Source organism: Apteryx mantelli, chromosome 4, assembly GCF_036417845.1.
Source record: "Apteryx mantelli isolate bAptMan1 chromosome 4, bAptMan1.hap1, whole genome shotgun sequence".
Taxonomy (NCBI): domain Eukaryota; kingdom Metazoa; phylum Chordata; class Aves; order Apterygiformes; family Apterygidae; genus Apteryx; species Apteryx mantelli.
In genome coordinates, this window is record NC_089981.1 from 18,678,159 (window position 1) to 18,697,454 (window position 19,296).

Consider the following 19,296-nt stretch of genomic DNA (forward strand, 5'->3'; position numbering starts at 1 on the left):
ATGGAGGAAGTGACCGAATCCCTTGGGCAGAAGAGCAAGGTGCTAACTCCTGACTTTTTCAGCAAAGCACTGGACTGATCCTACCTGCCTTGGCTACGGGAAGGACTTGGTGACCTGGAGAACTTGGTGACAAGATGAGCTTGGTCACAAGAAAAGCTTGGTGGCAAGGGGAGCTTGATGATCAGTTTGCTGACAAGAGGAGCTTGGTGACAAGGAGAGTTTGGTGATATGAAGAGCTTGGTGACAGGAAGAGCTTGGTGACAAGAGGAGCTTGGTGACAAGGAGAGTTTGGTGACACCGGAGAGTTTGGTGACAGGGAGAGCTTGCCAAAAGGAGGCTCGGGGCATCCTCCGTCCGCCACTGCAGCCGAGCCGCGTGCCGTGGCCGAGCTAGTGCATCCCGCAGCTGCGGCCGGGGGCACCTGCGGGGGGGTCGCGGGCCGCGCTCCGGACCGGCGCCGGGGGCGGGAGCCGTCGCGGGCGCGGCGGGAGCCGTCGCGGGCGCCGGGGCTGGGCGGGACTCGGTCCCCGCCGCCGGCGCCGCCCCGCGAGCCGCTCGCCGGAGGGCGGCCGTGACCCACTTGGCGCCGCGGGGGCCGGGGCCGGGGCCGGGTCGCCCGTGGCCGACGGGGCGGGCGGCGGAGGCTCCTCCCCGCTCTCAACTTCAGGGCCGTCCTGCGCTCGCCTGGCCGCGGGGCCGGGCATGGCCGGCGGCGGCGCGGAGCCCCGCGGCGGCGGGAGCTGAGCTGAGCTGAGCGGGGCGCGGCGCCGCGGGGGCCGGCGGCGGGGGGCTCCCATGCGCCGGGCTGCCGGGGCGGCTGCCGCCGCGGCGCCATGGGGAACGGCAGCGCCGGGGCCGCGGGGCCGGGCAACGGCACCGGCACCGGCACCGGCAGCGCGCCGCCGCCGCCGCCGGGCCACAACGTCGCCGCCCTGGTGCTGGGCATCGTCCTCATCCTGCTCATCGTGGGCGGCAACGCGCTGGTGTGCCTCAGCGTGTGCACGGAGCGGGCGCTGAAGACCACCACCAACTACTTCATCGTCAGCCTCGCCGTGGCCGACCTGCTGCTCGCCATCCTCGTCCTGCCGCTCTACGTCTACTCCGAGGTGACGCCGCCGCCGGGGGGACCGGGGGCTGCGGTGGGAGCGGGGAGGGGGTGTGCGTGGTGGGACCGCGGCGTGCCCCGTCGCACTCGGTATCTTTAAGGGGGCTTTTGTGCCCGGAGATCCTGAAAGTTACAGGGCTGTAGGGTGGCATCGGCGAGAGACCAAATACCGAGGGTTGAAAACCCTCCCCGGATTTGTTCCCCACCTTGCGGCGCCACTGCCCGCCTCCCTTGCTGCAGCCCCCTCGGGCAGCCCCTGCCTCTGCCCTCCCGCTTCCCCTTCCTCCCCTGCAGGAATGTGTGCGTTGCTTCAAACCACCGTGGCTTCCCTTTTTTTTTTCTCGTGCCATCCCTGCTCATCTGCAGTGGGAAACCTCTGAAGGACCATTAGTAGCAAAAACCAAGTTGGCACAAGTTCTCGTTCCTGCGATCACAGCGCTGCGTGGTCCCCGTGTCTGTGGGGAAGGGGGCTTCCCCTCGTCCTTCTCCGAGGCGGGCCGTGACGCTGACACGACTGCCGAGGTGGAGAAGCAGAAACAGAAATCCTCTGGGCCGGGTGAGCAGCTCTGGGGAGTCCTCGAACAGGTCCCAGGCTGGGGAACAGGTTGCCATCAGCGAACGTTTAGGAAGGGATAGAGGGCTCCCGTGTTCTGCCCTGTCTGGTATGAGGTGATCAGCTTTTGGGGATAAAGGTGCTCTTTAGCTAGGAAACGGGTTGCCATGCCAGGTTGAGGAGGAGAATTTGCTTTTTTAGAGAGCTAGTCGGTGTTCTCCTTCCTTTGAAGAACGACATAAAGGCTGCTTTGGTCTGCTTGCTGCAGGGCTCCTGCTGGCTGGATGTGCTCTTGTTTGCCCAGTCCTGACCCCATGTACACAAGTGGCTGTGCAGAGCCACTGTGGACTTTGGGGGACTTTGGGACAGGCTTTCTCTCCACCTCAGAAACTGTGATGGCTGAGGGAAAGGCTGGAGCCAGAGGCAAGGATGTGCAATTCAGGTTCTCCTGAGGCTGAGTGGTTTTGCATCTCTCTCTCTGCCTCCGTCTTCTCAGGTGTGAAAGGGAGATACATTTTTACGGCCTGGGGATCTATAATGCCTTGAGATTGCAGGGGGATTTGTTGGATTGGGGTGGGGAGAATCGCTAGAGCCTGCCCATTAGAGCCTATGGCTCTTTCCCTGCTCTCGCTGCAGCCCTGCCTGTCCCCAGAGGTGAGCGGATGAAAATCCCTGTGAGCCAAAATAGCATTTTTTTTGCCTCTGTCTTCTGGGATAGCTGGTAGTGTGGAAGAAAGAGGAGCCCTCTTTTTTTTTTCTAGATGTGGGGGGAGCCAGGATTTTCCCTGGTGCAGAGTCTGAGTTGAAACCTGGGGGCTCAGAGGGGGAGTTTGGAGTCAGACTTTCTGACCTTGTATTTGGCGACAGCCACATAGTTTGTAAGGTGATTGCTTAGGTACTTTCTCAGGGAATGAAAGGGGTTGTCCCCATTCCCCAGCAGAGTGGCGTTCCCAACATTGACGCCTGGGCCGGGCTAAAACAACAGTGTCCCAGAAGTGTTCAAGCCATAGCATTTCCCCTTCTCTCCCATGCCAGGGCTGCCATTCAGCACCTGACTGGGTTGGGCCTATATTTTCTTAAGCAAAGAAGGCTGCGGATTAGAGCTTAGGATACTCTTAGCCTCTGTACATGGTCCTAGGATTTCTCAGGACGTTGTGACCTCTCTGGAGACAAAGGTTTTCTAGAGGGACAGGCTCAGCTGGGGAGCCATGAGAAGAACCAGTGAAGAACAGGAGCAGTAGATTCCCCTCTCTCTTCTCCCCACTGACAGGAGCCCCCCCACATTGCTTGTTTTGGGTGGTTCTGCTTTTCCCTTGTTGTCTCAATTTTGGGGTTAGAAAGCTGGAACCCCTAGACCTTGCTGGCATCTGTAAAATGCTGGTTACCGTACTTGGGGGTACCTCTGAAAATGCTTGCAACTGAGCGTAAGCATTTTGGGGTTTCCTTGGGTATCACAGAGCATCCCACAGATGCTGGATTCTCAGACAACGGGTGTCTGACACCACCAAAGCTTTAAAAACCTGGGCTGCCCAGCCTCTGCTGGAGCTGTGATGATCCTTTTTGTGTGTTCATTTCCATAGCTGTTCATAAACATCACTTATGGGGCTTAATTCTCCAGTGTCTCTGCACCCGTGATATTAAACAACAGGGCATGGAGGAGGCATATTGGCAGAACTGTCCTTCCCTCTGAGTCCTGCAGTTCCTGTAACAAGGCAGGTTTTCAGAGGCGTAAGAGACCTTGTGAAAAGGCAGCACGCACCAGGATCTGCACTCATCTAGTAGCCACTTCAAATCACCTCACAGCATGACTGTGGAAGGTACTATATGGGCATGGAGTGAAAGGCAGCAATGTATAGCAAGCATAAGCTCCTTGAGCAGGCAATGGGGTTTGGAAATACAGGCCAGCTTAGCCAGTATTGAAAAGCTTAGTCAGTGTTGAAAAACTAGTTTCCTGCCTTGCAATTTCTCTGTGGGCTCAGAGCCCACAGGGCTTGATGCTTATTTTTAATAATCTCCTGTATATTGGTTGGGGATTTGCAGCTCGCTTCTTTGTGAAATATGCTAAGAAAAGGTCAGAGTGGCCATTAAGTCAGTGCCAGTGGACAGAATTTTTCTGTTTTTCTCTAAGAGGCCAAAGTGAAAACAGAAGATCGGAATCAGATGCTCAGTCTGCATGTATAAATGCAAATGTGTCCCTTGTCGTGAAGGCTGTCGTGAAGGAACAGAGGCAGATCATCCAGTTGTTAAGGAGGAAAGAAAAAGTGACCTGGGCAGGCAGGACAAGGGACATAAAGTATAGTGACCACTGCTGCTCAAAAGTAGCTTGATTTCAACTTGCACTCTGTGCTATTCCATTTAGCCACTCCAAATGTGGCCTGGACAGTCAAGAAGCAGCTCCTGAATGTTTAACATTTGTGGTTTTTTTCTCTTTCTCTCTTCACTCTCTCTCTTTTTCCTTTTAATGCCACTCCTGACAGAGTCCAAGTGGACTTTTACCCATAACCATAAAGTATGACCACCTCCTTCTTTCAGCAGGAAAAACTTGGTCACCTTGTGCTTTTTCCCTGTAAGATGATTTCTTGTGTCAGATTTCTAGACCCGTCCCTCCCAATCAGGGCTTTAGAAGACAGCCAAAGGGATTTAAATTTGAGATGTGACATCTGACATTCCTACAAAATGACAGCTCTCCCATGGGCTTCCATGGGGCCAGGTTTCCCTCCTGTGAGATGTGGATTATCTCTTGCTGCTGTTCACAAAAGCCTGAGCACAGTGGGAAAGGCCTTGATCTCAGCTGCTATTTTTAGTTGTTAAGAAAGCTTATTCCAGTCCGTTAGCAGCCATAGTTGACACATATTGTCCTGTTGTACTTCTGAAAGAGCCAGCGTAACTTTTTCTCACAGCTAAACTCTTAGTTTTAGGAGTCTTGGCTGTAGGAGGCCAAATTGGGTGTTAGTTCTCTGTGGATGTCCCTTGTTTGTACCTGCAGGGTTGGAGGATTACTGAAAGCAGGTGCTAGACAAGGGCGAAATTGGTACGTGCAGTCACAACCATTTCCTTTTGGCACTGTTTCACCATCACTGCAGCATTGTCTGGAATAAAGGAAGGGAAATGGGGCCATGTAATGCAAACTTCCTCCAGTTCTGTCCCCACCTGTGCAGCTTATGGGAGAAGCATCACAATGATGCAATGGCTTTCTGATGGTGAGGAAAAGATGGGTTTATTACTCCTGGCCAAGTCTGGTCCTGTTGTACTAGGCTCCCTCAGCCAATAAAAAATGGCCAATCCTTGCCTGCAAGAACTTGCTTTGGAAACAGGCCAGCAGTGGTAGGAAATCAGTATCTCCCACTGAAGTGGTGCTGTGGCTCTTTCCAGGCATGCAGGAAAACCTTTGCACTGGGTATTGAGCACAGATCCCTTTAGACCTCTTCTCCCCACATGTGTGAGAGGAACATTTGTCCCTGAGTCCTGCCCTATTCTAAATCTCTCTGTTCGCTGTGCATTGGTGGGAGTTCTTCAGACTGTATTTCTCTCCTCATTAATTTGCCCTGTCAAATTTATCTACCTTAGCAGCTCAAGTTCACACTTGGGGCCTTAATGAGAAAGAGTGCTCTAACTGATGTGAGAAGCTGCTCTTCGGTAAATCCAAATGTTGCTGTGGTTTGTCAGCTCTGATCTTCCACAACCTGATGTGACTAAGAAGCCTCCTATGGATGGGGAAAGGAAGAAACATCAGCTTTCCACCGTGTTAAAGCATCCATTTCCCAACCAAACAGCTTCTGAGACTGTGGATATGAAGTGAATTCTTGCTGGGGCAGTGTTTACAGCCTTCTCCTTATAGCTCTTCTGCAGAAGCACACCATGTTTAGAGAAAACCAGAAGCACTTCCGCACCCTGCTCATTCTTGATTCTCTTTGGAGTGCTGGTTCAGGATGGAGATGAGCTGACAAGCTGAGGGCAGAGGAGGTGGATTAGTGCTGCTTGCCAGCTCTCCCTAGCTACTACACAGGGGTGACTGAGACAATGTGCAGGTGAAAGTAGGTACATGTGCAGACATATGTCAGATCACAGTCTGGGGATGCAGATGTGTCCAACACTTTCCACTGAACTTGTTCAAGCACTGCAAAGCAATGTTCTAGTGTTAGCCAGCTGTTAATTACCACATAACCATCTGCCCTGATATGCACAAGATATTATATTCTAACTTGTTTGGGCATCCCAAATCTTAGGTCTTTAGTCATACTGACTTCAGCAGGACTTCTGCCTCAGTAAGCAGTATGGTGGGGAGAGGTAAAAACCCATGGGAAAGGCAGACTATTCTTCTGCAGCATCCTTGTCTTTCAGACGGGAGTGTGAGTGCTGTGCTCTCCCGGGAATCCGCTGGCAGTAAGACAAGGATGATGGGAAATGAGGGGGAAGGAGATGGCCTGGGGCATTCCCAGGGCTCCAAGATAATTCCCCAGGAGCAAAGTCCAACTTCTGTGTGAAAGGAGGCCAGTAGAAGATATCACAGTCTGCCTGGAGCATTGATAGCACTGAAGAAGGGGGTTATTGCTCCCCTGAAGCAGTGAGAACACCTAGAGAAAGCAGAGTTATGAGGTGTTCTGGGGGTACTGCAGGATATTGTTAGGCCCCAGGTGCCTTTGCCCACTATAAATCTGCAGTTAGGGAGCTGTGTGGCTACAGAGACTTGCCTTTGTGGTTCATCTGCTTCATCAGCACCAAAGCACTCTGTGACAGTGGCAGGAACCACAGCGGTCTTTCAGTTACATAGTCCTGCCTCAGTTAAAATGAACAGGAGACATTCACAGCTATTAGGGCAGGGACCAGACTGGGCAACTTCCACTCTTGTCCTCCGCTGTAGAGTGTACGTTGTACCTGCTTCTCTCTGCAAGCTGTTTCTCTGATTGGCTCTTTCCGTAATCCATCCTGAGTGACTGAGCTGTGAAACAGATCTGATCCAGGAAGCTGCTAGCAGGCACCTTGTAGGGCATGGTTATGTAAACATCTTTGCTACTGAGATCTAATTGATTAAGAAAAACAGGAAACTATTTTAGCAGATCTGCCTGTTTACCCTTCTCCTTCTACAGGTTAGGAAAGTTTTCCACCAGTGTGCACTCTGCCATGCAGGTCCTCAGAGCCATAGAGCAGCCAGTCACTAACCACATGAGCCTTTTCTTGGTGAGGATGATGCTGTAGCTTCTGCGTAAAATTTTTCAGGGTGTCAGTGTAGCACTGGTATAGAAAGACATCTCTTTTTTGCAATGCATCTTGTACGTGTGTGCCTGTGACGCGATTCTGGTGAGAGACGAGGTCTACTCTCCTCCAAATTCTTTACATCTCTCTGTGAATGCAAGTCATTCTGTTTGCAAAAATATTCGAGATTAAAGTCTTTCTGGGAATCATCAGCTTCGGTTGGGGTAGAAGTTCCTCTAGGCCTGAGTAATGTGTGAGCTTCACAGCCTCTGGACAAAATAGTGGGGAGGTGATATAGCCCAGCAATTATAAACCAGTGCTAAGGATTTTCAGTGACCAATACTATGGGGAGGTCTTCTTTGTATTTTGGGCCCTTATAATGTTTCAGGGTGGATGATCAGACTTGCTCCTTGTTTCTGAAAAACCTTGGCCTTAAAGATTTAAGGCAGGAAAGGACTTTAGAGCAGACAGTGAGGCCACCTTTGTCTTGTATCGCACTCCCTCCTCTCTCCTTAGAGACTGTATTGTGTCTTCTAGAGAATGCAGTGGTCAGCATGGCTCACAAAAAAGGCCCAGAGTCAGCTTCTTGCAGGCATACGGGAAATTCTTGGACTCTGATACTGGACTTTGCCCATTTGCAAGGATTATTATTCTTCTAATTAGTGCCATAACCTTCTTGGCAGGCCTGGGCTCTTAGGATTATCACTTCCAGGGTCTCCATGTTACGCACTTGAACCATGGCCTTGCTGAGGGCTGGCAGGTGATTGTTCAGAAATTCAGCGGGGCATCTCCTAATTCACTTGCAGGCTGTATGCTGCTGTTGCCTGGGTCTCTTATTTCTGTCGCCGTCACCACCAGAAACTGAAGGACTGATTTGTGCTCTCTGTTTCTCAGTGAGCCCGTTCGCAGGGCTGGCAAGAGAGGCAGATACAAAGTTCCCATGTGGTGCTGTAACAAGAGTTTTTTTCACAGGAAATAAGACTAAAGAAACCTTTGTCACCAACCTGTCTCCTGCTGTTAGGATTACCAGCAGTGTAAGAGCTCTTCTGATATGAGGCTTGTTTGCAAGAAGGCAGATTTTCTCTTACAAACTGGGTGTACTGGGCCTCTTGAGTTGTCAAGTCCACCTCCCACCAACCTATAAAATCTTTTCCATAACCTCTTCGTATTCTGTGTAAGAAGTAGTTTGAGTTGCTCCTCCTCTGCCCTTAGTGGTTGGTCCAGACCTAAGTGCCACTTGCAGTGAGATACTAGTATCTTGTACGAGACCACAGTGGCTGCATGCGAATTTGCTGGTGTTGCCAACCTTGGTCGGCTAAATTAGCATCCAGTCTGCACCTGGAATGCTGCTTTGAAAGGAGTTTGGCTTGTGTCCAGAAAGGGGATGCTTATTGACTTCCTATAAATCCTTCTTGTCTGCCACAAAACACTGAGCTAAGGGTAGAATGTGACACCCCACCACCACCACACACATAGTTTTCCATCTTCTTCCAAGATATGATGCTTGGAGGTTTCAAGCGTAGTGGTTAATACGCCTATCCTCATGCATTTAGCAGGCTCATCCTCTATATAGTTCTTGCCAGAGCTGTGCAGACAGTGCCAACAGCCTTATATAAGACCTGACAGGTAGGTTGGCTTGTGGGGCTTTGTTTGCAGCTTTGTTTTATTTTGTTAAGGGGAGACAGCTTGCCCCTAGAGCGTCTGTTTTGTTGTGTAACTAGCTGGCTGTGCCTTCTCAGCATCAATGCCCCAATCATGTGTTGCTGGAGAAGAACAAGGGGCCTTGTGCTAAGAAAGCAGAGAATGCAAAAAAGCTGATGGAAGTGGAGTTGCTCAGAAGCACTATTTAAGGGCAGCTTGAGCTGTTTATGATCCCTAAAGCTTTACACTGTACCTTCATGGGCTAATCTTCTGCAACCTACCGTAATCAGGTACCAGTTAATCACATGACCCAGCAAAGCCAGCTAGGCCTCTAATCCAAAGTCACTCATGCATTGGAGAGGTTCTTGGTGCATTTTGCTAAGGTGGACAGAAAAGCAACACAGTATAATAGCAAGTCCTCTCCCAGTGCTTTCCCCAAAATGCGAGTCTTCAAAAAAAAAAAAAAAAAGAGAGAGAGAGAAAAGGGAAGGGCCTGTAATACTTTCTGAGTGCCCAACTTGAATCTTCTGGCAAAGGCTGTGTCCCATGAAGGCGCTTAGCTGCTGCAGTCTGAGAGCTCTTCTCCCATCCAGAATCAATTAGTTCCCCAAAATCATAATCCAGCTTTGAAAATTGTGGCTCAGAGTCAAATTTTCTCTATCATAATCTGAACTGAACTTGTCAGGATCCCAGTGAACCTGGCAAAAATCTGATGGTTTGTTTTCTTGATTTACCTCCCAAATTCAGTTTGGAATGGCTGGTTTATGTGAGACAAAGGCTGAATGAAACATTTAGGTCTGAATCCACATCTCTTTTGGAGGTTCAGGTTACCTTACCTCTTAAGGAGATGTGTATATAAAAATAGCCAAATAGTTTCTTTGGAGTCTACTTTGGCTTTACTAATCATAATCCTGTGCGTGACATCACTACTGCCTAATATTAATCCTTGGAGAGCTGCTTGCCCTGTAAACATGTACAGGGATAATCGTGAATACAGAAGAACATCAAGTTGGTGCAGGTCACTGTCGATGCCCAAAATTCAAGAGGAAAACCAAAGTGCTGGTTGGAAGTAGACTTGGAAAAATTGCACTTCAAGCTAGGGAAGACCTAATGTTCTGCTCCATGAGGAAACTGCAGCCCTCATCTCAGGGACTCTTCTTTGTGCTAGAGCACCAGATAGAGATGTCTGACAGCCTGGGCCAGAAACATGTGGCATGAAATACTACATGGACTTCAGACCTCAAATGCAGAAAAAAACTGTTGCATTGTGAGGTTTTCTGTCCCAGTTCTACAGGTTGCTGACACTTCTTTGACTTTGCAGGAAACCCAAGAAAGAGCAAACCTCTGTTTTCCAGCTGCAGTTACTCTTTTGTCCAAAGGACTGACAAGTGCTGGTTCTCTCCCAGTTGCTCAGTAGGATGTGCCTAATAGTTGCCACAGGGCAAATGTGATTCAGGAGGATTCTTCTCCTCTGGACCAGTCACAGACAGTTTCTGCCTTGAGGTGCTCATTTCCTTTTGCTCCTTGTTTGTCTCCTTCGGTCAGTGGGTGTTGTTGCTTTGTAAGGGCTTGTGCACCCTGGGGATTTCCAAACCATAGTACATACCTTGCTGCCTCAGAAGGTGAGGCCCAAGCTGGAAGTGATTCCACATTGCAGGGCACCAGGAGGCAACTGGAGGAGGGGAATGGTTAATTTTCCTGCGCTGTTCACAGTAGAGTTTGGTTCAGCGGACCTGTTCCTGACATGGAAGAGGGTTTCTGCACTTGCCCACTGTGAAGTGAAGGGTGTTACCCACATGACTCCATTTTGTGTGCTAGGATGAATAAAACCAGAGCCTATTGCATTATCATTTATACATGAATGTCCAGTTCCTGAACCATGCACAAGATCAGCAGAGTTAGACTATATGAAGGCTGGCTAACAATATTACCACAGTTTTGCTTTGGACAAAGAATGGAGAGCAGCCATGGAGTAGAAGTGGAGATGCGGGGTTTATCCCTGGCACAGCACCATGCAAACACGGCTACATACTGTGGGTGGACAGCACTGTTCAGAGTCAGATGAGCACTGCTGTACTGCTCCTGCAATGCAGGCATCTGCTTGGGAGATATGCCTCCAGTTTGCTGTCCAGCCTTGGTCATGTTACCAGCAAGGTTTACAAGTGCTGGGATGCTACAGCTGCCTCCCTGGATGGCTTTCCTTTGGGTTACTTAGACTAGACTGAACAAAAGCACTTTTCCTTGCTTTTCATGTTTGTTAAGCAAATACAACAGTCTTAATTATTTCTCTTCTTGGCTTCATCCCATCACTCCTCACTTTACACTTGCAAATCAGTTGAACTTCTCCCCATCTTCCAGGCACTGCAGCCCTTGGTGTAACTGCTGCTGCTGTCTCTTAGCCAGATTCCAGGCATTTAGCTTTTTCTCCCAAGATGCTAAATTGCTTTCTTTGGCTTCTCACCATGAGTTTTTAACAATTGCCTTCTCAAGTTGGTCAATATTTTCCTGGTAACAAAGTGCTTACTGTGAAACTACTCCAGCAACCACTGTGACAGAGGAGTTGTGTTCCTTAGCTTTGCAGCTGTGTTTCTCCATTTGGTGCAACAAGTGCAGCCCCCCAGGTTGCTGTTGTCAGCAGGACTCCAGAAGTCTCCATCAAGCTGAGGTCTTTCCAAGGTGCCTGAAGTAGCTCATCCACTTGTGTGCCTGTGAGGGGTTATATCATTCCCCAGGACTTTGCAAAGGGGAACTTATCAGGATGTGCTCTGACACAGTGGGGTGGTAATTAGGCAAGGCTGTTAAGCTCTGAAAAGTAATTGCACAAGACTGCTCTGGTGTTGGGGTGAGAGCTCATGCAAATGCAGGCAAACAAGTCTGTACTGTGCACTGAGACATTTGTGAATGAGCTTAAAAGTCTGGGTTTGAAAGCCCAGACACCAGCAGCCAGAGAGAAGTGATCTGGGCAGAGGTCAGCTTGAGGCAGATCTGATCACCTCTGGGGTGGGAAGCTTTTTGCTAACTTTGTTTGATTTGGAAAGGGGAGGGGCATGGAAACTTCAAGTATAAAGATGAGAGAGACACAAGACTCTTCTGGGCCAGGATGAAAACTGGGGGAGATGGGGAACATGGTGTTCAGACCATGGCTCATACTTAAAAGCTGTTAACCTGGCACGCAAGGAAGATGCTTTGATGACCTGTGTTCCAGTTGTCAGTCTGAGCCCTTTCTATCTAGGAAGGAATCAAATGGGGAAAAAGTGCCTGGCCAAAAAAAAAAAAAAAAAAGCACATCTTCCATGGAGAAAAGAAAGACGAACAGTGCTGCAGGAAGAGGAAGGGAAGGGCAGCGCTGCTGTGCAAATACAGCACCTGTATGCTAAGCAGTTGCTGGTTCCAGGCAGAGATGTTCCCATGAGTCAGTGTTACTTTTTGTGAAGGCTTCAGCTCTCTAAAATCTGTAGTAGGTCTGCTTAGAAGGCTAACTTGTCCACAAGCTTATCTGTTTATAGGGCTGCTAAAGAGTATGAGGTAAAGAAAAGAACATACATATTTATATGTGTGTGTGAGTGTATATTGCTGAATGACTGAGTATCGGTGCAGTGAGGAACAGATTTGCAAGCCACTGTTAAAACTTGCGTTTGAGTCAGGGATGGCAAGTGATCATTGCTACTGAACTTTTTGTTTTAAAACTAAACTCATACCTCTCCATATGACACGTTGAATAGAGGGTTTGGGTTTTTAAACTAACCTCTCTCTGCAGAGGGACCCAAAAGATTATGGAATTTGCCTTGCCATCACAGAAACTGGGAGGAAAAAGTTCTCCACTGCTTCAGTAGGAACAGCTCATTGATTGCTTTTGATTTGCCTTTTTAGGTACAAGTGTGTTGACAATTCTTTGTCAGCACTGAGCAAACTCACAAAAATAATGGCATGTTGGCATCGAGCAGAAAAGGGCTTGAACTTTGCTGTATCAAATTTAAAAGTGTGCTCAAATAATAGACTGGTTTTACAACTGGGTGAACTGGTACAGTGTTGGTGAGATCACTGCTACGTTGGGACAAACTTCCACAAATAGTTTCTGGTGGCTGTGCTAGTTTAAGCTGTTGCTGCCCTTCCTTCTGTTCCCTGCCTTGTGCTGTGCAAAAGTTTGTGCAGCTGGCTAAAAATGACTCAGCTGAAAACCAGCTTTAGTGGCTTTAGTGAAGTTGTAAGTAGCCTTTTATGAGCATCTGATGCCTAGCCCCTGCTCAAAGGTGCTTAGTGCTCAACCGCTCTGGGAGTGGAAGTGCCAGATTGTCAATGCAAGGACAGCTTTAGATCTGGAAATACCCTTACCTCCTCTCTTAGCGAGCAAGCATAGCTGGGATGAAGCAAGTTGGTGCTTAGGAAGGACATCACCGTCTTGCTATAAAAGCTGTACAGTATACTGCCTCTCAAAATACCATTTCTCTGAACCTCCAGGAAGGAAGATTCTTTGCCTGGCAAATGAAATGCATGTTTAGTTCCAGAAATACCTTCAAACAGCTTAGACCCATCCATCAAGAGAGCTTGTGCATTTCTTGCTGAGATGATCTGGCCCACACGATGCCCTGTTCTCTCTGCTGGGACTACTGCTTCCTGCCCTCCTCCTTATAGAAATAGTACACAGGCCTAAGACATTGTAACACCAGATCCGAGAAGCTCTGTTTGTTGTGCCTGCAACTGAGTGTTTTTTGCCAGAATATAATTCAGAGTCAGCGTTTGCAGGCCAATGCACAGTGGTATCATCTTTTCAGTGGTGTGAAGATCACGGAGCATTATATGAGTTTGATACAGGGGAATGAGGGGTCTTTTCCTCCTCTCAACTCAACTGCTAAATTAGGATGGAGAAGGGGTTCAGGTCGGTCCAAGAGTGAAATGTTTTGGGCCCTTCTCTTACTGAAGGGGAAAAACAAAAAGGCACCCTCTTTTGTTACACTAAAATTGGAACTTAGAGGGTCTCTGTTTCTGGTCTTGCCCAAAAGGCAGTAATCCCAACAAAGCAATCCTGACATTCAGTTTATCAGCTTTTGAGGCAAGAAAGACTGGACAAGTGTTGGTGCCATGTTCTAAAGAACAGTTTAATAAATCCTGACTCATTTCTGTACTCCCTGAGCTTTTCCTTCCATTCCCATTTTCCAAAAACCTGGTTCACAACATACCACTGAGCAAATGTTCCTGTTCCACAAGCCAGTAGTGATAAACTGCAATCTGTTGGGTATTTTCTTGCTTTGCTGTCTTTTTATGGCCTAAAGGTGTGAAGTTAGGAGGCAGCATAGTTGGGGGAGGAAGGGATGGTAAGCGAAAGACTTACCCAATCCAGAATAATGCATCTGCCTTTTGCACTGCTTTTAAGTTTCTTGCTCAGTGATGTTACTGGCTGCCAGCTTGTGAGACTTCCTTTTGATTTTGCTGTTCCTTCTCTCTGAAGAGATGGCAGATGGGGAATAGTTTGGAGTGTACTAGCAAAAGTTTTCTTAACTGATCTCTTCATAGGGCACATTCAACACTTCCAACTAATATGGACCAACCACAAATGTCTGGTCATGTCCTCTTGCTGACAGCACTTCTGCTCTGCCCTGGGTGCCTGCAATGGTAGAGAGAGAGAACAAAAGACACTATATTTTACTAGCTTGAACATAGTCTGAGGAGGCTGTCCTTGTGCCTAGCATGACAGAATGAAACAGTTGTGTAACACACAGGAAACTATTTGCATTCATTTCCAAACAGGACACGGGAGCAATTTGGAAATGAAAAATGGAAGATGGGCTTTAGGCACTGGGAACTGTCTAGGAACCTCTCCTGGCTTCCCCAGTGACTCACATCTGGAGAGCGCAGACTTTGCCCAGCTAATGCTTAGCCCTACATTACTGGGGAGATTTTGGGGGTGAGTCTGATCACTGTCACTCTGCACTACCCAAGGCTATGGGCTGCCCTGTATCCATTATTCTGCCCAGCACAATTTGTCTGTCAATGCTGACCATCTGTGGACTCTATTCTCTAGCTAGGCCAGAAATGCAAAGCCTTAAGGAAGCTGTGAGCTCTCTGGCACCACTGCTTTGCTGAAAGGGAGTTATGATGCCGAAAGGGCATTACGGCTTGACTTCAGGCTTCTTATTTGATTGGAGGACAACCTGAATGGCTGAAGTTCCTGCACATGGAGTTGCTCCTTCCCTGCATTTGAAAGGCAGTCAGACATGGCACCCACTGACCCGGGGATCTCTTCCTTCAGTTCCAGGGAGGTGTGTGGTCCCTCAGCACTGTGCTGTGTGATGCCCTGATGACCATGGACGTGATGCTCTGCACAGCCTCCATCTTCAATCTCTGTGCTATCAGTGTGGATCGGTAAGTGCCTCTCTCCTCTTCATGCCTGCCTTCCCATGCTGGAAGAAGTGGATCATGCAGGTAGTTCTGTATCCTGGCATAAAGCTGCTTCCATACACGCCCCTGCAAGGATCACATGCAGAGTGAGAATGGGGCCAAACAAATCCTGTCCTTTCCCTGCTGCTGTGCCCTTTGGCTGCAGAGAGACTGGGTCCTGTTTTCCCCTTAAGGAGGGTGTTCTGCACTACCATTCTCCTTCGTTGCCGACTTTGTGTCCCATCAATAGCCTCACAGTGGCCAAGTTGAAAGCACAGTTGTGTGACTAGGACAGGGCTATCCCTTAGGGTGCTCTTCTAACAAGGAGACTAGTTGTAGCCCAGGCCTCAGCTGCATAAGTAAATTAAAAGGGGGGACTCACTGAGCAGTGAAGGACAGTGGCAAGCAGTTTTGGGAGCGGTCCCTTGCATCCCCAGTGGTAACAACACCATCCTATCGCTGACTCACCTGGGGTCTGTGCTGGCAGGTTTATTGCTGTTTCAGTCCCACTGAACTACAACCGGCGGCAGATCGACCTGCGGCAGTTGATCCTGATTTCCACCACTTGGATCTTCGCCTTTGCTGTGGCATCCCCAGTCATATTTGGCCTCAACAATGTCCCGAACCGGGACCCCAGCTTGTGTCGGTTGGAGGATGACAACTACATTGTGTACTCCTCCATCTGCTCCTTTTTTATCCCCTGCCCTGTCATGCTGGTGCTCTACTGCACCATGTTCCAAGGACTCAAGCGCTGGGAAGAAGCTCGAAAGTCCAAGCTGAGGGGCAGCGTCTATGGGGGCAGCAGGAAGCTCTATCACCCCTCACCCTTCATTGAGAGAGAGCAGGCTGGACTGGAGACAGATGAGTGCAACCCTTACACCCACTCTGACCCTCCCCTGCCTGGGGACTACGTGATGAACAATGGGGTCCAGACTGTCTCCTACCCGCACCTCAAATACCCACACCTGGCACATAAACAGAAACAGGCCAAGATCAACGGCCGGGAGCGGAAGGCCATGAGGGTGCTGCCTGTCGTCGTTGGTGAGTAACAGTCTGCGATAGTCAGGAAAGGGTGGGAAACATGCTGCATTGACTTACAACAAGATTCAGTCTAACAGGACTTGCTTGAGCCTGGTTAAGTGAATACAGGTTGGGTTTCTTTGTGGACTCCCCTACCAGGAGTCAGACTTCCCAGGCATGGTTGCTTGTGCAGCAATGAGAGCTGTCGCTCTAAGAACACTCTGAGTTTTTTCATTGCTGGAGGAGGTGAGGGTGGGATAAAGCCACCTCCCTCTTACTCCACTGCCCAGTGCCAAGTCTTTGCTCCTCCTCCTCCTCCTCCTCCTCCTCCCTTTGACATGTGGACTCATCTTTTAACACCCATCCTCCCCTTGCTACTGTGGAACAGTCTGGTTGCAGCATAAGGCAGGGAGACGTGCCTTACCCATCTGTTGTTGTGACAGGACAGCTATAAGTTTATCAAGTGAACATCTCAGCATCCCTTTGATCCAAAGGAGTAGTGTCAACAAACACCACTCTTAGGAAAGAACATATGTACACTGTTTATAATTTGCCCTTTTCTGCAAAGTAAACCTGTGATTCCTGGTATCTTAAATGCAAATCCAAAATGATACATAACTTAGATTCATCTTTGTCAACTACTGAAAGACCTCCTCTACACATCAGCATGTCTGCTGTTTTTCCCCCTAGCACTCTGAACTGTCTGCATTCTTGTTTGGCCCAGTTTGCACTTCTTGCTAAATTAAACCCTTTCACAATACTCACATGACTTTTTCTCTCTTTCATATCCTTCTGGCAGGTGCTTTCCTCTTCTGCTGGACACCTTTTTTTGTGGTCCACATTACAAGGGCTCTCTGCAAGTCCTGCATCATTCCTACTCAAGTCACCAGCATTGTCACTTGGCTGGGTTATGTCAACAGTGCTGTCAACCCCATCATTTATACAGTTTTCAATGCGGAGTTCAGGAACTTCTTCCGCAAAGTCTTGCACCTCTTCTGCTGAGCCTACTGGAACTGGAGGGGAGAAGGAAAGACCTGGATATTTTTTGTATAGTTCATTAAAGTTCTATTTCTGCCTAAGGTCTGCTGTGGTTGTTGGGGTGGAGGGAAGGAGGAGAGATGGCAGCTAAAGGATAGTGGTTCCCAGCTCTTTGTCTCCGCTACGAAGAGTTAGAGGTAAGTACCAGTGGATAGAGCTCGGATACTCTCCCCATTGGATACTGCTCGTTTAGTCAAGTTTTTAAACATGGTGCTTGACGTAAGCAGCAAGAGATGCCACAGGAAAGCATGGATGGTTCTCAAAAGAGCTCTTGCTGTTTCTTCTAGTTTGGGCTCCTCTTAGCACAAGGGCGATCACTAAGCAAAATACACACCACCCCACGAGCCACAAAGGCAGAAGAGCTTTGAAGCATGCACTTGCTCTGGATCGGAGAGTCACAGACATGTTCACTGTTCTCAGCCCCTGCATGGGGGAAATCCTACCAGCTGCTGTCTCAGGATGGGTTACTGAAGAAGCCGCCTGGCACACAGCCCTCCCTTACTGCAGTCCACCCTGGCAAGGCCCCTCACCACAGATTCCACAGGATTTAAACTGCGAGGAAAATCCAAGCTCATGGCTGCAGAGCAAATTCAAGTCCTGCTGGAAGCATGCTAGGAAACATTCAGTGTCTCCTGGAGCTGCTCTCGGATGCTGGGCTGCCTCCTTCACCCTAGTAAAGAAGGCCCAGAGGGAGCCCCAAAAGGCAATTGCAAGTAATGGACTCCCCCTCCCCAGAAGTCCATTTTAGTTCAAACTGGCTTTGGGCAGAGCTACAGGAAACTTTTAGCCTGGTACAGGTGTTAGAGGAGGGCTAAGGGGCTGTTTCTGTTAGTTACTCACAAGCTCTGGCAACTCTGGAGCGATGCCCTGTGGGCTGTACGAGGTGCATTCAGCTGTCGCTGAGCCTGCCATGGCTTCTTCTGGCTGCCTGGAGTGCTGTTGAGGCTCTTAACAGGGGTTGTGAGGTAACTTCTCCAGCACAGTCCATGGACAGGGCACTTTGGAGGAAAAAAAAAAAAAAATCTAGTTTCCCATATGGTCACACTCTAGGTGAGGGTGTATCTACCTGCACATCCTCCCTTCCCCCTACCCTTAATACTTCTAAATCCAAAGGCCAATTTTACTTGTGTTTGACAAAGGGATGTTAAGGGCCTACGAAAAAGAAAATCAAGATAAACAACGGTCAGATAAAAACCAGAGAGCACCCCCTCCATGCTCATGCCCCCTCTGAAGGAAGGGCAGTAGAGGAGCTCAACCGGCTGGCCAATGGCCATGAGCACCCATGTGTTGAGAAAAAGAACCCCTCTTAGGCAGCAGAGAAGAACAACTGTCATTTGCTTTGCTGCTCCTGGAAGATGTTTTTTGATATTTATTGTTCTCCACAACCAAATATAAATACTGGCATTTGGGGCAGTATGATAAATGTAAAGGATTGGCAGTATCAAAGATGGACAACCAAACTGTCCTCAAGGCCTGGCATGTGACAGGGAGGCCTTTTTCATGGCTCAGAAAGGACATTTGCCTGGTAGGTGTGAATTTAAAGAGCAGCAGCTCCTTCTAAGGAGCCAGCTTTCAATTGCAGGGAAGCTCTAGCGAGCTGGAGACGGAAGCTGCATTTACATCTGCATTGGTGTTTCACATACATACATCCCAAACTGACCTGCTCCTCCTTCTTCTCATACCACTGGGGCAGAAATTTCAGCTTGTGCATGTAACAGTGGCTTCACCCCCAATATTCTAATGCAGCAGGAAGACCAGCCCCTGGCAGAGAAATGCCAAAATTTGGCAAAGACCCGGAGAAATTGGATGGCAAAGGGATTGTCCTGGTCGATGCTGTGCTTCTAATCCAACAGCTTTAATTGCTTCAGGGCAGCAGGCTCTTGCACGCACGCACGCACACACACACAGAGCTGATGTCTCCAGTGGCCTTTCCAAGCACATTGGCAATACTAGAAAGACTGCCTCAAGACAAGAGTCATTTATGCCTCCCAGCGTGCAGCAATGCGTGTCTAATTAAGACACTGACAGCTCCCAGCCACTCTCATTACAAGCTCATGAAAAAGAGCTCTTGCCTTGCTAATTGTCATGGTTTCCCCGCTTGGGAACGGTGACAGCACTCAGGCTGCTGTAGCGCAGGCCCTGCAGTCCTAACAGGGATAAGATTTACCTTGTAGGCCCTTGTAAGGATACATACCAACTGCCTAGTAATAGTTTTAGATACATACACGCCCAAATGCACAATGATGTTATTGCTAGGCCTCCAAAATTACTTACCAAGCTGAACAATACATGCCAGAAACCATTCCCAGCCTGCTGAAAATCCTTTCTCCCTTTCGGTAAACCTGAAAACGGTGACGCCAAGGGTAGCCCG

The 19,296-nt window shown here is 49.0% G+C and overlaps 1 protein-coding gene across 1 annotated transcript; it reads left to right on the forward strand.

Annotated features, from left to right (window-relative positions):
• The first annotated feature begins 833 nt into the window (after positions 1-833).
• Positions 834-16,920, forward strand: DRD4 (dopamine receptor D4). The gene is made up of 4 exons (XM_067295467.1): positions 834-1,106; positions 14,740-14,852; positions 15,355-15,908; positions 16,687-16,920. Exons 1-4 carry the CDS (start codon positions 834-836, stop codon positions 16,887-16,889), a joined length of 1,143 nt encoding a protein of 380 aa, XP_067151568.1. The 3' UTR covers positions 16,890-16,920.
• Positions 16,921-19,296: the final 2,376 nt, after the last annotated feature.

Coding starts and splice junctions, on each gene's coding strand:
- DRD4 (XM_067295467.1), top strand. CDS start 834: ATGGGGAACGGCAGCGCCGGGGCCGCGGGGCCGGGCAACGGCACCGGC. Junction 1,107..14,739: donor CGCTCTACGTCTACTCCGAG/GTGACGCCGCCG, acceptor CTCTTCCTTCAG/TTCCAGGGAGGTGTGTGGTC. Junction 14,853..15,354: donor TGTGCTATCAGTGTGGATCG/GTAAGTGCCTCT, acceptor CTGTGCTGGCAG/GTTTATTGCTGTTTCAGTCC.